General features: G+C 42.3%; 2 protein-coding genes across 2 annotated transcripts in view; both read left to right on the forward strand.

Annotated features, from left to right (window-relative positions):
* The window catches only part of znf512 (zinc finger protein 512), a gene marked incomplete at its 3' end in the record, with an annotated part of 49,812 nt that extends 43,033 nt beyond the window's left edge, over positions 1-6,779 (forward strand). The window contains exons 13-16 of the mRNA XM_084314181.1: positions 1,473-1,574; positions 2,444-2,506; positions 5,443-5,541; positions 5,958-6,779. Coding sequence (XP_084170307.1) covers positions 1,473-1,574; positions 2,444-2,506; positions 5,443-5,541; positions 5,958-6,779 — 1,086 coding nt within the window. The remainder of the gene's footprint in view (positions 1-1,472; positions 1,575-2,443; positions 2,507-5,442; positions 5,542-5,957) is intronic.
* A 10,089-nt stretch (positions 6,780-16,868) lies between these two features.
* gtf3c2 (general transcription factor IIIC, polypeptide 2, beta) overlaps positions 16,869-17,595 on the forward strand; it is a 141,854-nt gene continuing 141,127 nt past the window's right edge. Inside the window, exon 1 of the mRNA XM_084314182.1 lies at positions 16,869-16,987. The gene's annotated coding sequence lies outside the window, so the exon portion shown is untranslated. The remainder of the gene's footprint in view (positions 16,988-17,595) is intronic.

Consider the following 17,595-nt stretch of genomic DNA (forward strand, 5'->3'; position numbering starts at 1 on the left):
CGTCTGTAGTAGGGGTGGGACGATACATCGATCCAGATCGATATATCGATCTATTATCAATTATCAAATAGGATCGATGCAACGTAAAAAGATCGATTCATATTGCGATACTCTTATTTTGAAAATCCCCTCGTGAGCATATCCACCCGGCTGGCTGCAACAACAACAGTAGCTCAGCACAGCTCAGCGTGTGTAGACGTTAGACAGCATTGCTTCAGAGTCCGCCTATTTTGCCCGAAATAAGTACCCGTTGGTTTTTTCCCCACAAGGGGTCAAATGCATCTAACATGCTTTCCATCCTCGCCATTCCTTTATGCCCACGTCGCGTTAAATACCTAAATTAACGTTGCGTTAGCGTGAGCTAACTAAGCTAAGCTGATAGAGAGAGCAGCAGAGGTCCACTAGGGACTGGGAAGGAGGGGGGGTTACTGCATTCTCGAGATAGCCCCACTAACAGGATCTGGCCGGTACTGCACCTTCTGACTCCCAATATGCCTTTTCCAGCCAAAATACAGCGCTGTGATAGGATATTAATATCGGAAAAAAAGAAAAACGAAACAAAAAAAATTTAATGTCTGGAAGAGATTTGCCTTTTTTATTTATTTAAATGTTACTGATGCACCTGAATCGAATCGTATCGTATCGTGGCAGACTTTGTGATATCGGAAAATATCGTATCGTTGTCCAAAGAATCGATATCGTATCGTATCGTGATGAAACTGGTGATTCCCACCCCTAGTCTGTAGTGTTCAACACGAATGCCGTTACTGGCCATCAAAGCATAAAAAAACTACACCCCCCCCCCTTCATGCATTCATGATGAAACATAATACCTATTATATACATTTGATTTGGAAATAGTAGCATGTCCAGGGATGAAACGCCAATGCTTTTAGTAGAATTCACGTTGCGCCCTATAACAGCCTCCCAGGAATTTGCCCGGATCATGCCGAAACTATACTTATATTCACCACGGGATAACGCGTGAACGTATTCATGAAAACATTTATTCTTTTTTGCATCTTGGACAGAAGATAGTTACTTTCAAATGACCATAGTATTGTATCCATATCTATAGTATAGAATATAGATATAGCTCTACAAACAAGGTGACACACTCCTATCTTTTAAAGCGTGGCCTAGCTAGAACAGGATAAGGATAATAGCTGGCAGTGAATGAGTTAAGATATCCCTTTAATATGTATACTAGGGCTGACCTCGACTAACCGATCAAAAGGAGCCAACCAACTCGACTGCCAACCTCTTACTTAGTCAAATGCAATTTATTAAAAAAATAAATGAATATTCAAAATGTTATTATAATTTTTTTGGATCATTCTTTCCAAAAGCAAAGGGGCCTAGAAGCGTGGCTAACGCTAATGGCGCGCATACCAGCGAGGCTAACTGCCTACGAAAAATGGACCTGCCTGGTTAAATGGCGGTGAGTTAATGGCGGTGCGTCTCTCCCCCAGCTGAAGTACACCAGGCCGGGCCTGCCGGCCTTCAGCCAGGAGGTGCTCCGGAAGTGGAAGAACGAGGTGAAGCTCCAGAGGAAGGTCCAGTGCCCCAACCAGGTGAGATTCAAGATTCAAGAGGTTTATTTGTCACATACATACCAGGCAGGGCATACAGTGAAATGCGGGTGGCCATGCCCGCTTTGATTGTGCAATGATACTAAATAATAAAATAGACATAATACACAGGTAATAAAATAGACATAAAATAGGCATGATAAAATAGACATGCTAAAGTCCTGAGATAATGCAATACAATGTTAGCTACGGATTTAAGGCACTGGGTCCTATGTACACTACTATACAATATACAGTTTTTACTCTATATCCTTATGCTATACTTGCTATATCTAAACTATACTATACAATAACCACATCAGTTATTTCCTTAAAGTGACCTTTATTTTCCTCGTTCCTTTAAAGTGTCCTTTCCATTTTGTTTAAAGTGACCATTTGTGTGTGAGCCAATGCAGCATGTGTGTTGTGTGTGTGTACAGTATGTGTGTGCTCATGTGTACTTGTGTGTGGAGAGTTCAGTGTACAGAGGAACACCACTCAGTAGATAAACACTCACACCACAGTCCCGGGTATAGAGGCCTCTTGTAACTTGACAACGTAAAGATTTTGAACAGGCCTAAGTTAATTATTATAATAATTATATAAAATAATCAAAATTTACTATAGCTCGGCCGAGAAAGTGCCTGGAGACTCAGGCCTATAAAGAATTATATTGGATCATGTCTCTATGAACTATTGGCATATAGAGGTGTGTGTGTGTGTGTGTGTGTGTGTGTGTGTGTGTGTGTGTGTGTGTGTGTGTGTGTGTGTGGGTGTGTGTGTGTGTGTGTGTGTGTGTAAATAATTTCATTGTGAATAAGCTGTTCAGTGAAGACTACATTACCCATAATGCTGTGTTGTGTCTTCCTCAGGGCTGTGGCTGTACCTACACCAGCGTGTCTGGTCTTAAGGCTCATCTTGGCCTCTGTTCAAGGGTACAGTATTTTAACCCTTTTCTCACCTCACCGTTTAGTAATATGATTACAAAAAACGAATTTCACAAGAATAATATAAGAATTACCATAACATATTCTCTAATAAAAACAAAGACTAGGCGAGCCTAGTTAACCCTTTGTCGCGTGGCAGTGAAAAGGTTAACCTTCTGTATTGTCGCCGTGAAAGGGTTAACCATTTGGTTGTGTGGTAGTGAAAGGGTCCAGTTGGACCCAGCCACAACACTCATGCATGCTTGTTTCAACAATGGGGAGTCAGTCAGTTAGGGACATGCACTATTGTAGGCCAGCCATCCGGGGTCCAGCAAAAATGAAGTGTATTGTGTTATATCCTGATATTTTTTAATTGTCTGACTGAAACACATCGACATAAATTGTCTAAACAAAAGATATTTTATAATAATCCTCTATATTAGTTTGTAAAGGACATCATCTCTCGGTGGCACAACCCAAGTATTACAGTGTAGAAAAATAACAGGCTTCATTCTAAAATACAATAGATCCCATTTTGTATACGAATATTGTCACTTGACTTTTCACTGTATATAATGTACTCTGTGGCCCCTCTCTCTGCAGCACTGTATATAATGTACTATGTGGCCTCTCTCTCTGCAGCACTGTATATAATGTACTCTGTGGCCTCTCTCTCTGCAGCACTGTATATAATGTACTCTGTGTCCTCTCTCTCTGCAGCACTGTATATAATGTACTCTGTGGCCTCTCTCTCTCTGCAGCACTGTATATAATGTACTCTGTGGCCTCTCTCTCTGCAGCACTGTATATAATGTACTCTGTGGCCCCTCTCTCTGCAGCACTGTATATAATGTACTCTGTGGCCTCTCTCTCTGCAGCACTGTATATAATGTACTCTGTGGCCTCTCTCTGCAGCACTGTATATAATGTACTCTGTGGCCTCTCTCTCTGCAGCACTGTATATAATGTACTCTGTGGCCTCTCTCTCTGCAGCACTGTATATAATGTACTCTGTGGCCCCTCTCTCTGCAGCACTGTATATAATGTACTCTGTGGCCTCTCTCTCTGCAGCACTGTATATAATGTACTCTGTGGCCTCTCTCTCTGCAGCACTGTATATAATGTACTCTGTGGCCTCTCTCTCTGCAGCACTGTATATAATGTACTCTGTGGCCTCTCTCTCTGCAGCACTGTATATAATGTACTCTGTGGCCTCTCTCTCTGCAGCACTGTATATAATGTACTCTGTGGCCTCTCTCTCTGCAGCACTGTATATAATGTACTCTGTGGCCTCTCTCTCTGCAGCACTGTATATAATGTACTCTGTGGCCCCTCTCTCTGCAGCACTGTATATAATGTACTCTGTGGCCTCTCTCTCTGCAGCACTGTATATAATGTACTCTGTGGCCTCTCTCTGCAGCACTGTATATAATGTACTCTGTGGCCTCTCTCTCTGCAGCACTGTATATAATGTACTCTGTGGCCTCTCTCTCTGCAGCACTGTATATAATGTACTCTGTGGCCCCTCTCTCTGCAGCACTGTATATAATGTACTCTGTGGCCTCTCTCTCTGCAGCACTGTATATAATGTACTCTGTGGCCTCTCTCTCTGCAGCACTGTATATAATGTACTTATTCTGTGTCCTCTCTCTCTGCAGCACTGTATATAATGTACTCTGGCCTCTCTCTCTGCAGCACTGTATATAATGTACTTATTCTGTGTCCTCTCTCTCTGCAGCACTGTATATAATGTACTCTGTGGCCTCTCTCTCTGCAGCACTGTATATAATGTACTCTGTGGCCTCTCTCTCTGCAGCACTGTATATAATGTACTCTGTGTCCTCTCTCTCTGCAGCACTGTATATAATGTACTCTGTGGCCTCTCTCTCTGCAGCACTGTATATAATGTACTCTGTGGCCTCTCTCTCTGCAGCACTGTATATAATGTACTCTGTGGCCTCTCTCTCTGCAGCACTGTATATAATGTACTCTGTGGCCTCTCTCTCTGCAGCACTGTATATAATGTACTCTGTGGCCCCTCTCTCTGCAGCACTGTATATAATGTACTCTGTGGCCTCTCTCTGCAGCACTGTATATAATGTACTCTGTGGCCCCTCTCTCTGCAGCACTGTATATAATGTACTATGTGGCCTCTCTCTCTGCAGCACTGTATATAATGTACTCTGTGGCCTCTCTCTCTGCAGCACTGTATATAATGTACTCTGTGGCCCCTCTCTCTGCAGCACTGTATATAATGTACTCTGTGGCCCCTCTCTCTGCAGCACTGTATATAATGTACTCTGTGGCCTCTCTCTCTGCAGCACTGTATATAATGTACTCTGTGGCCTCTCTCTCTGCAGCACTGTATATAATGTACTCTGTGTCCTCTCTCTCTGCAGCACTGTATATAATGTACTCTGTGGCCTCTCTCTCTGCAGCACTGTATATAATGTACTCTGTGGCCTCTCTCTCTGCAGCACTGTATATAATGTACTCTGTGGCCTCTCTCTCTGCAGCACTGTATATAATGTACTCTGTGGCCTCTCTCTCTGCAGCACTGTATATAATGTACTCTGTGGCCTCTCTCTCTGCAGCACTGTATATAATGTACTTTGTGGCCTCTCTCTCTGCAGCACTGTATATAATGTACTCTGTGGCCCCTCTCTCTGCAGCACTGTATATAATGTACTCTGTGGCCTCTCTCTCTGCAGCACTGTATATAATGTACTCTGTGGCCTCTCTCTCTGCAGCACTGTATATAATGTACTTTGTGGCCTCTCTCTCTGCAGCACTGTATATAATGTACTCTGTGGCCTCTCTCTCTGCAGCACTGTATATAATGTACTCTGTGGCCTCTCTCTCTGCAGCACTGTATATAATGTACTCTGTGGCCTCTCTCTCTGCAGCACTGTATATAATGTACTTTGTGGCCCCACTCTCTGCAGGGGGACTTTGAGGCAGGGAAATACATGTGTCTGATCTGCAGTAAAGAGTTTAACTCAGAGAGTGGTGTCAAATACCACATCACCTCTGTCCACTCACAGGTGGGTTTACTGATGATGACTGGCAGTGTTTATGTCTTTTGTAGGAGGCCTCCTTGTACTTCTGTTCATGTGGACATAAATTAACATTTCGTGTGTGTGTGCGATTGTGTGCGATTGTGTGCATGTGCAACAGTCTGCGTTATTTGTGTTTTTTTGAGTGTTTGTTTCACTGCCACACGACAGAAGGTTAGCCCTTTACTATCACACAACCAACGGCGATGCTCCATCATTAGCATCATTAGCTCCGCATTTTGCGGAGCTAATGATGCTATTGATGGAGCATCGCCGTCGGTTGTGTGATAGTAAAGGGCTAACCTTCTGTCGTGTGGCAGTGAAAGGGTTAACTTTATGGAGATATGTTGTACACATGAAGATGTGCTTTATTGACTAACCAACTGGACGCTGTGTCTCCACAGGACTGGTTTGTGACGAACAAGAAGGCCTCGCTGAAGTTCGAGAAGTTCCTCAAGAACCGGCCCAAGGAGTGCGTCCACGTCGTCGACAAGCAGATCATCGAGCAGTACCACCAGCACCACCTCCACCATCACCACCTGCAGCATCAACAGCACCACCACCACCAGCACCACCACCACCACCACCACCACCCGAACCAGAACAACCACAACCACCAGACCCAGCTGCAGCACCAGCCCATCCAGCAGCCCCTCCAGCCTCTCCACCACCTCCAGCACCAGGTCCAGGTCCACCACCCCGAGCACCACCAGCTCCACCCGCCACCGATCGACGACCAGCAGCAGCTTCAGCAGCAGCAGCAGCAGCAGCAGCAGCAGCAGCCGCTCCTCCACTACACCCCTCTGGAGCCGCCGGGGGGGCCCATGGCCGGCTGGGTGGACATGGACCGCAGAGGGGCGAGCGTGGCTCCGGAACAGGCCCAGATGGACATGGGGACGATGGTGGCCGTTATGGAGAAGCCCGGAGGAGGGGAGCCCAGCGGCACGGTGGAGGGGAAGAGGAGGGAGAAGGGGGAGAGGAGCGGGGAGAGGGGGAAGTCGGACGGGAAGAGGAAAGATTGCTTTGCGTACGGCGTGGGGGCGGCGGGCGGCAGCGGGAGCAGCAGCAGCAGCAGCAGCAGCAGCAGCAACACGGGCAGCTCGTCCAGCGAGTCGGAGGTGGAGCAGCAGGAGAGGCAGAGACAGATCGACCAATGGAATCTGAAGAGGCCCGGTGTTATGGAGGTCAACCCCGAGGTCGCTAAGCGACAGAGGAACAACCCCTAAAGAAGAGCCCAAAGGTCGCTAAGTGACTAAAAACAGCGTTGTGAGAGAAAGACCTCTTAACTTTCCTCGTCTCCTCGCACTCAAAGACCGAATTTAAAAACAAACACAGACCGCGCCGGGTGTCCTCCCAACCCCTTCACTTTTAACTGGTCCGTCTTTTCACTTAGTTTTCAAAACGAGACTCCAGGGGAGAAACCGGAATAAAAAAAGAGGAGGTAGCTTTAGACGACTCAGAAACACTAGAAGAGTGGTCGTGGTTCAGAGAGAGAGAGCCTCCACGCCACGTCAGGGCGCTCCTCTGCCACGAGGCGGGAGATCCACGAGACGAGGCCTTTCCGTGGATATAAGACAATTTGGAGAGTACAACGGAACTCTTTTCTCCTTCTCTATAGAGTGGTTGTCAATTGTATAGCCTTGAAACATGTAGAATACTGTATGTGTTTAACTGTCACAAAGAGTTCCTTTTAGCCAACTTTCAATGTGTCTTGTTCTTATAACACATTTGATAATTTTTTCTTTTTTTTTTGTCTGACACATTTACTTAGAGAGAAAAAAAAACAATGTTACTTTGACCTTAACAAAGGATGCTATAGTATTTTGGAGTATTTTACTTGTCTGTTTGCTCTGAAAAAGATCCTGTGCCTCTAGAGTATATGATCTATATATCTTCATACCGCTCAATCCTGTGGCCCCTCCCACTTCACCTGCAGTAAGGGATGGCCCTTTCCAGGGGTCAAAGGTTAAATTGGAATGTTGGAAGAGGGGGGACCCCTAATCGTGGTTTTATATTGGAACTCAATGGGATTGGTTAGACCTTAGGTACTAGAACGTAGCTACAGTTACACTCCTACCTACACACAGACACATTGAAGCCCTTCCTCTCCTTGTCTGTTTTCTCTTCTCTTCTCTTCTCTTCCTCATCAACCCTTAGTGGCGTTTTCAGTTTCAGGAAGAGAAATGGTTCATCTTGGAGGTATATTGGAATTGTTTGCTCGGTGGAAGGGAGAGTTACATGTTTGCGTGTAAAATAAATAAGGTTCTCTCTATAGCACTAGAAAGTGGTTCTAATCAAAGGGGCACCATTTTGGTGCTATGTAGAACCTTTTTCCTTCTGTAGCTTTTTTTTTATCTCCCTCTGTTCCTAGGCAACTAGAATGCTCTTAGCTTGTTTGTATGGTAGTGTCAGACGTTTTCATGGGAATTGTCACTTTTTTTACCTAGCTACATTTTTCATCTAAAAAAGTTTCAAAACGTTACATGTACACGACACGTCCTTCCGAGCTATGGGATCTAGACACACTACCCTCTTATATCTCCACTTCCGATGAACACACAAGACACGGTATCTAGAAAGGGATATATTAGCCTTCGGGATAGGTCGATTTCAAAAGAAAATCTTTATTTGAGTTTACAGAGATCACATCGGTTTCGGAATATCCTCTCAACGAGCGAAGTCTGTAGCGTCTTTGACGTGACGTTTCACCAAGGCGAGGTCTCTTATTGCACCGTAAATGTTAAACAGCATTGGAAAAAGGTTATATGTGCAACACTTTCACTTCCTTACATCCAAAGCCACTCAAATTTCGAATCAGTCAGAGATTACCCTATAGACTGTTTTCAGAAGGATTCCGTTGCCAGGCGGAACAGCTTGGGGGCCAAAGTGTATTTCCTGCTGGCTAAATTGACAAACATCGCAACAGGAGATAAACTTGGGCCAGTTTATAACTTTTATGTTTGTGGTGTTTGAAAAAGGTACTGTCCTGCTAAAGAACATCTGAAGAACCACCAGCCAGGTACTCTCTCTAGATCCTGCTACATCCATGGCCTTTCCCACGAGCGGAGTTGAACGCTCTCCACCAAAAGACCATAGAATGATGCTTCCCTGTTCCCATGACGACTGTAAGAGGTGGTCGCGAGCCACCGGCAGGGCACTCAGTGCTCGGCAACCGTCCTCTGACGGCCTCGAAAAACCCTGAAAGTTAAGCGACCCTGAAAGTTAAGCGACTCATCCATTCTGCCGTGGGGGGGGGGGGGGTTGAATTTACACCAAGGGGCTACTATTGCGAAGTTTCAAGCTGCGTTACGCGAACACGTCAAGCATTTAAAACTGTGGAAGGGGTCCCCTTTCTATACATTCACGTACTGCCAGACCCCCCCCCCCTCTCTCACAGCATATTTAACCAATAGCATGTAATGTTTATCTATCTTTGATATAGTGGTGTCTGGTCATGGATGGTCGTCAGTTGTAAGTTTGTGATGTTTCAACACTAGTTTAGTTTGTTTCTGTACAGTTGAGATGGAAATAGGAGCAGTTGTTACCCCCCCCCCTTCCTCATTTGTCCTCTGCTTCTCTGCATTTATGAATGTATTTTTTTTTGTTTATTCTTATATCTCGTTGATATTTCTCATCTGTGCAGTTCTGTTAAAGCAAACTTTTTAGTAGGAGCATTTATTTTAATTAATATATATAGTATGATTACATTTTAGTTGAAACGTTGATTTGTTGACTTGATGTTCCACAGCAAAATACCTTAAAACGCTGTGTTGAAAAGAAATTGTTTGTCTGATTATGTTTAAAGTGCTTTACACATCATTGACCTTCGTCAGAAGCCTTTTGAAAGTCAACTACCTGTGTTTAGAAGAGAGACCCTCGCCCACTGGGGGGTTTCAAGATCCAGGCTGCTAGTAGATAACGATAAAAGAGTTAAGATTATGTAACTCTTGTCTTTTTGATACAAGAATTCGTTTTTAAATTGGAGGTTATTTTGTGATGGTTTTCAGTTTGAACGTGATCTTGCTAAACCTAGCATAACCTTGCTGTTGAAATACCCCCCCCCCCCCCCCCCCCGTCGGGACCGGCTTGTGACCAAACCTAGAGACATGATGCACTTTCATAGAGGGCCACAAAGAATTAAGAGATTTTATCATGTGTGGGGGGGGGGGGGGGGGGGGATCCTAAACAGTCTGGTTCCCATCACAAGGCCAGATGAGGCTAGAGTCCTTCAGATGAAGAAGCATAACTAATAACTACACATTTTCTGATGACTGACGTTTTTTTTATAATAATATTACATTATTATGTAATTATCTAGAGGTGTAACGATCTCGATACAAAATAAAATAAATTATAACAAATGTACGATCAATATAGTGAATTTAAATTTAAAACTATTCTCATTGTTTTCTCACTTTAACTAGTGGTATGGTATGACTACTGCTGTTAGCATAATGTTTAACTAGTGGTATGGTATGACTACTTCTGTTAGCATAATGTTTAACTGGTGGTATGGTATGACTACTGCTATTAGCATAATGTTTAACTGGTGGTATGGTATGACTACTGCTATTAGCATAATGTTTAACTGGTGGTATGGTATGACTACTGCTATTAGCATAATGTTTAACTGGTGGTATGGTATGACTACTGCTGTTAGTATAATGTTTAACTGGTGGTATGGTATAACTACTGCTGTTAACATAATGTTTAACTGGTGGTATGGTATGACTACTGCTGTTAGCATAATGTTTAACTGGTGGTATGGTATGACTACTGCTGTTAGCATAATGTTTAACTGATGGTATGACTACTGCTTAACATAATGTTTAACTGGTGGTATGGTATGACTACTGCTGTTAACATAATGTTTAACTGATGGTATGGTATGACTACTGCTGTTAGCATAATGTTTAACTGGTGGTATATTATGACTACTGCTATTAGCATAATGTTTAACTGGTGGTATGGTATGACTACTGCTGTTAGTATAATGTTTAACTGGTGGTATGGTATAACTACTGCTGTTAACATAATGTTTAACTGGTGGTATGGTATGACTACTGCTGTTAGCATAATGTTTAACTGGTGGTATGGTATGACTACTGCTGTTAACATAATGTTTAACTGGTGGTATGGTATGACTACTGCTGTTAGCATAATGTTTAACTGGTGGTATGGTATGACTACTGCTGTTAACATAATGTTTAACTGGTGGTATGGTATGACTACTGCTATTAGCATAATGTTTAACTGGTGGTATGGTATAACTACTGCTGTTAACATAATGTTTAACTGGTGGTATGGTATGACTACTGCTATTAGCATAATGTTTAACTAGTGGTATGGTATGACTACTGCTATTAGCATAATGTTTAACTGGTGGTATGGTATGACTACTGCTGTTAGTATAATGTTTAACTGGTGGTATGGTATAACTACTGCTGTTAACATAATGTTTAACTGGTGGTATGGTATGACTACTGCTGTTAGCATAATGTTTAACTGGTGGTATGGTATGACTACTGCTGTTAGCATAATGTTTAACTGATGGTATGACTACTGCTTAACATAATGTTTAACTGGTGGTATGGTATGACTACTGCTGTTAACATAATGTTTAACTGATGGTATGGTATGACTACTGCTGTTAGCATAATGTTTAACTGGTGGTATATTATGACTACTGCTATTAGCATAATGTTTAACTGGTGGTATGGTATGACTACTGCTGTTAGTATAATGTTTAACTGGTGGTATGGTATAACTACTGCTGTTAACATAATGTTTAACTGGTGGTATGGTATGACTACTGCTGTTAGCATAATGTTTAACTGGTGGTATGGTATGACTACTGCTGTTAACATAATGTTTAACTGGTGGTATGGTATGACTACTGCTGTTAGCATAATGTTTAACTGGTGGTATGGTATGACTACTGCTGTTAACATAATGTTTAACTGGTGGTATGGTATGACTACTGCTATTAGCATAATGTTTAACTGGTGGTATGGTATAACTACTGCTGTTAACATAATGTTTAACTGGTGGTATGGTATGACTACTGCTATTAGCATAATGTTTAACTAGTGGTATGGTATGACTACTGCTATTAGCATAATGTTTAACTGGTGGTATGGTATGACTACTGCTGTTAGTATAATGTTTAACTGGTGGTATGGTATAACTACTGCTGTTAACATAATGTTTAACTGGTGGTATGGTATGACTACTGCTGTTAGCATAATGTTTAACTGGTGGTATGGTATGACTACTGCTGTTAGCATAATGTTTAACTGATGGTATGACTACTGCTTAACATAATGTTTAACTGGTGGTATGGTATGACTACTGCTGTTAACATAATGTTTAACTGGTGGTATGGTATGACTACTGCTGTTAGCATAATGTTTAACTGGTGGTATATTATGACTACTGCTATTAGCATAATGTTTAACTGGTGGTATGGTATGACTACTGCTGTTAGTATAATGTTTAACTGGTGGTATGGTATAACTACTGCTGTTAACATAATGTTTAACTGGTGGTATGGTATGACTACTGCTGTTAGCATAATGTTTAACTGGTGGTATGGTATGACTACTGCTGTTAACATAATGTTTAACTGGTGGTATGGTATGACTACTGCTGTTAGCATAATGTTTAACTGGTGGTATGGTATGACTACTGCTGTTAACATAATGTTTAACTGGTGGTATGGTATGACTACTGCTATTAGCATAATGTTTAACTGGTGGTATGGTATAACTACTGCTGTTAACATAATGTTTAACTGGTGGTATGGTATGACTACTGCTATTAGCATAATGCTTACGGCTCATTTTCATTGCTTAGTATGAAAAATTCGGAGCCAAACAAAGATACGGAGTATATCTATGTAATCTATAATTGGAGCTCTGTATTGTGATTACATTTAACACATGGAGAATAGAAAATCAAATCGAATCGTGACCTCAAAACTCAAATTTGTATTGAATCTGAACATTTATGTACCCCCCCCCCCCTCCTTTTATCTGATGACTAAGTGCAATTGTTGTGTGCAAGTAACATTATAAGTTGTGTACTTCCAGATGTATAACCCCCATGTGTTATACAACCGACAATAAAACTCAAGTATGATTTGTTTAAAAAATCTCATAATAGACTTATGATTCTTCATCTGAAGGCTTTGTTTATGTCACTCTATATTTCCCCCAAACATTTCTTGACTTCTAGCTGCCAACAGATGTACTAATGTCTCTGTTTGGTGGTAGTTTCAAATTAAATCAATAGTAATTGTAATCAGGTTTTGAGCTTTGTCCTGCTAGGTCTGACTGGTCCATGGTATATTTAAAGGGGAACACCACCCAAATTAAGAATTTAAAATATGTTATTTCCATGGCCTAGGAAAGTTCAAGCAATATTTGTGAACATGAGCTACTCTCTCATGAAGCCAGAAACCCAGCGATTTAACCCTTTCACTACCACACGGCAAAGGGTTAACCCTTTCACTACCACACTACAGATGGTTAACTGTCTGTAATGTGGTAGTGAAGGGGTTAACCCTTTGTTGTGTGGCAGTGAAAGGGTTAACCTGCATTGACGCAGTGAAAGGGTTAACCATTTTGGTTGTGTGGTGGTGAACGGGTTAACACTCAAAAAGCTGCTCCGCAGACCATGAACGGGAGACTGATTTTGTGGACCCACAGAATGTTTGAGTCTTTAGACCCGAATGAGCTTTATTCTACAGTCGTGTTCTCAGTTCTGAAACAAACAAAAAATCGACCCATGTACACAGAACATCCCTCTATGCATGTTTTGAGATTTACCACTCTGGTTTTTGGATTAGGGAGAGTTGTTCGTTTTCACTAATATCTTTATGGAATGGGAGTAACATGTATGAATTGTTAGATTTGGTGTAATTCTCCTTTTTAAAGTGGTTGGCATCAATGTTGCACGAGTTGTGAGTTCCCAGGGTTTGGCACAAAGTGGGTCTGCACCCACGCCACTACCGTTTAACCAATACAGGCGTCTGCACATGTCAAACATTTGTATTTGTCCATACTGAAAGTATATTTATTTTGTCTATTAGGTGTGTTACTGTTAAAAGTATGTTTCTACTCATACATACTTTTGTGAGAGAATACTTTCAATGTATTTTTGGTATTTCTTTCATGTGCTTTTTGTGTACTAATTCAAAGCACGATGGATAGTCGTCGATATGCTGTAAATGTAATCCCAAGTAAGTAAACTGAGATGTTTACCAAATTCAAGTTGTACTTTAGTACTCAAAGTACTCAAACTTTTGCAAGCAAAATTAACAAAAAATACATCGAAAGTATAATTTCACTATATTTAAGCACATTGTACAACTTTTAACACAACTTTACTATACTTTCTGATTAGGCATACATAAAAAAAGTATACAAAATATATAAAATATTTTTAAACTTGGTTGAACCCTTTCACTGCCACACGACAGCCGGTTAACCCTTTCACTGTGACAATACAGAAGGTTAGCCCTTTACTATCACACAACTGACAGCGATGCTCCATCATTAGCATCCGCGGAGCTAATGATGGAGCATCGCCGTCGGTTGTGTGATAGTAAAGGGTTAACCTTCTGTCGTGTGGCAGTGAAAGGGTTAAGAGCCATGTGTAAATGCCAGAATTCAAAGCAGAGACTTTTTATTGGATAACAGTAATTTTTTATCTCAATAATTTGTATCCAGTGACTCCAGACTAATGTTGTAAGTCTGTATTGTTCAGTAAGAGTAATGTGTCAGATGATACACGTCAGCTGATACTAGGAATTGAATACTCTGGAGTATCGGTGGTGAAAAGTTAACATTGCATCCCTGTCACAGAGTTCAATGTGTCCTGCTTCATCACTTGTGCTCCCCTGATTACTAATGTCTGACAGTAGGCGGAATCTAGGCCAAATATATACAGTAAATATATCTTAAAAAAAATAAAAAGTTGAAAAAAAAACACGCACTGTTTGTAAACTGAAAAGGAAAAGGGACTTCAAAAAGCACTTCCTTCCTAATTTTTGTGAGACATGATTTGTATTCATGGAAAAAAGGCATTGTCTCAGCCAACTATACATTAGTAACCTGTATATTTAGTCCATTATTACTTGTTGCTTTTATTTTTTTTTACTTTTTAGAAGTTATGTGCTGCTATTTCTCATAATACCAGCAGTGTTATAACAACAGATGAAAATAAAAAAAAACATTATAATTCATGGTCATTTATGACTTTGTGTCTTCAATTAAATCACTGATAGAATATGTGATCGAATATCGGAATATGATTCAATATGTGGACTGACTGTGTATGAGGTGTACAATTGACGGGTGGGTATCTGTATTCTTGGAAGGAATGGTTTTATTTACTAGAATTGCAGGCATGTAAATTGTTAATGGACTGCATTTATATATTTTATCCAAAATGCTTAACAACTTATGCCTCACATTCTCCATTCACACACTGATGGCAGAGTGCAAGGTGCCGACGTGCTCATTGGGAGTAGATTGGGGTTAACCCTTTCACTACCACACTACAGACTATAACCGTCTGTAGTGTGGTAGTGAAAGGTTAACCTGTAGTGTGGTAGTGAAAGGTTAACCTGTAGTGTGGTAGTGAAAGGTTAACCTGTAGTGTGGAAGTGAAAGGGTTAACCTGTAGTGTGGTAGTGAAAGGTTAACCTGTAGTGTGGTAGTGAAAGGTTAACCTGTAGTGTGGTAGTGAAAGGTTAACCTGTAGTGTGGTAGTGAAAGGTCAACCCTTTGTAGTGTGGAAGTGAAAGGGTTAAGGACACTTCAACACGCTGCCGGGAATCGAACTTCAACACCCAGCTGGAATTGAACCGGGAACCTTCTGATTACCAGACAGCCGCTCTACCTCCTGAGCCACTGTCGACCTGAGAGGTCCCTCCTTCCCTCCCAGGAGTGACTATGGTGTCCAGGCACTACAGCATTAACAGTAATAATAATAATACATTTGATTTATATAGCACTTTTCTATAACTCAAACTCACTTTACACTAAGGGGTGGTTGTAGTGAGACAACAGGATGGATTGGGGGGCGGGGGGGGTTAAGAGAAGGCATTGGAGAAGAGATCGGTCTTGAGGCACGATTGGAAAAAATAGGTTGGTAGGGGAGAGGACTCCTCTCAGAGGAGGCAGGCTGAAGTAGATATCTGAGGGATGAGAGGGTTGGTATAGTAGGAGGTATAGTAGGGAGAGAGGAGGCGTTGCAGCCAAGCTCTCAAGACCCAGACCACGTTGGTATGTTTTATGTCTGATTATCATTATGTCCTCACAACAGAATGATGGGATTCAGGTTCAAATCTGCAATCCTCTTCAACACTATCAACATAGTCAGTTATAAGGAGGTCTTAAAAACAAGCAGGTCCATTTCCCAGCATCCTGACACTTAAACATTTGTATTCACAGGAAAATGTGGTCTTGACTTGTACAATAGGCGTTAATCCCTAAATGTAATTGCATACAATTGTGTTTGTGGGCGTGTGGAGGCTGGAGTATTGAAAGGGGCAGGGCACAGTAATTGTTGCACCCAGACACCTTGTGAGACGTTTTATATACACTTATGTTGTGTAGTCTTTATGATGCTGTGTGTGGGTGTGGGGCGTGCACAGCCACAGACCTAAATAAAAAGGACATAGTAGGGTCAGCACAGCCTGCCTCTATGGGAGAGGGGGGGGGGGGCATGGTCTTTCTTGAGTGAGTGGAATCTGGCCTTTGGGGGTGTCTGTGTGCAACATCCCCTCCCCATCATACGTATATATCTGTCAGGATCTATGCAGTACTGTATATTTGAATACCGTATATGTCACAAATGTATCAGTACTAAATACCTGTATGTCCCTATGCCATAAATGTCATGTATGTTGAGTATGTCATAAATGTCAATATGAATTGAAAATGGGGGACCCTGATGTAAAGAAGACAAACGTCTTTCTCTGGTCTGCATCCCCTTAACAATTGTGTGTATTGAGCCGTACTGTATTGTACCCATTCTGCAATCTGTTAAATAAAGTTTTCATTAATTCATTCAACATGGGGAGAGAGATGGGGGGGTTTGATGTGGCATTGGATGCGTTTACATGCATATTAATAATATACAGATGAAAGAGATCTGATTGTGGAGGGTGCAAAACCTGTCTGCTGGTCAGCGGAGTGTAACCAGCAGAGCGAGGGGGGCTCCTCTTGTGGCAGGATGCGGTAATAGCAGCGATGCATGCATGCAATAGCCACCTTGTACGGACAGGGGGCAGCCTGTAGTCTACATGTCTCCCCACGGTAACATGGCGGAGCACAGAGAGAAGTCGGAGTTTTGAGTTGACCGTGGAAATAACGGCATGTTTCCTGGGATCTGGGACAACGTGATCACCGGATGGTACATTTAGGTACGTTTACAGTTGATCTGGGGGGAGTTTACTGTGCGCGATTGAATTGTGAATTGGTCCCGTTTATGACAACGCGAAGGCCCGGGATTCGATCTCGTGTTGTTGTCGGTGAGGAGGATCGCGGGCGAGTCGCGGGCTGGAGGATGTTCAGGTCGCGCCACCGGGACACCGGCGAGACCGCAGCGCTTTCTAACCGTGTCTTTAGTGTTCTCTCTCTCTCCCTCTCGGGTCTCTGACAGCGCCACATGTCAGTGTGGTTTTACATTGTGTGTGTATTCGGTAGATACAGTGGCGGCTGATGTATCTATTCTCAATCCTACGGATTACTAATTAAAAAAAAAACGCGTTCTTTTTTCGTAGCCGCAGTTTGCGGAGACGCTCTCTGATTGGCCACTGACATTTCTGGTCATGTGACATGTGCGCCCAATCGTGTGACGCCTGTTTCTATCACCGGTTAAGCTTAGGCACTCTTTCGAAGTTGGTTAAGGTTAGAGTTTGTCTTAGAGCAGGGCGATAGAACACCAGCCCTGATTCCAAACTCTAACCGTAACCAACGTCGAAAGAGTCGCCTGAGCTTAACCAGTGATGAACTAGGCGTTAGGTAGTTT

Source organism: Notolepis coatsorum, assembly GCF_963971535.1.
Source record: "Notolepis coatsorum genome assembly, chromosome: 5".
Lineage (NCBI taxonomy): Eukaryota > Metazoa > Chordata > Actinopteri > Aulopiformes > Paralepididae > Notolepis > Notolepis coatsorum.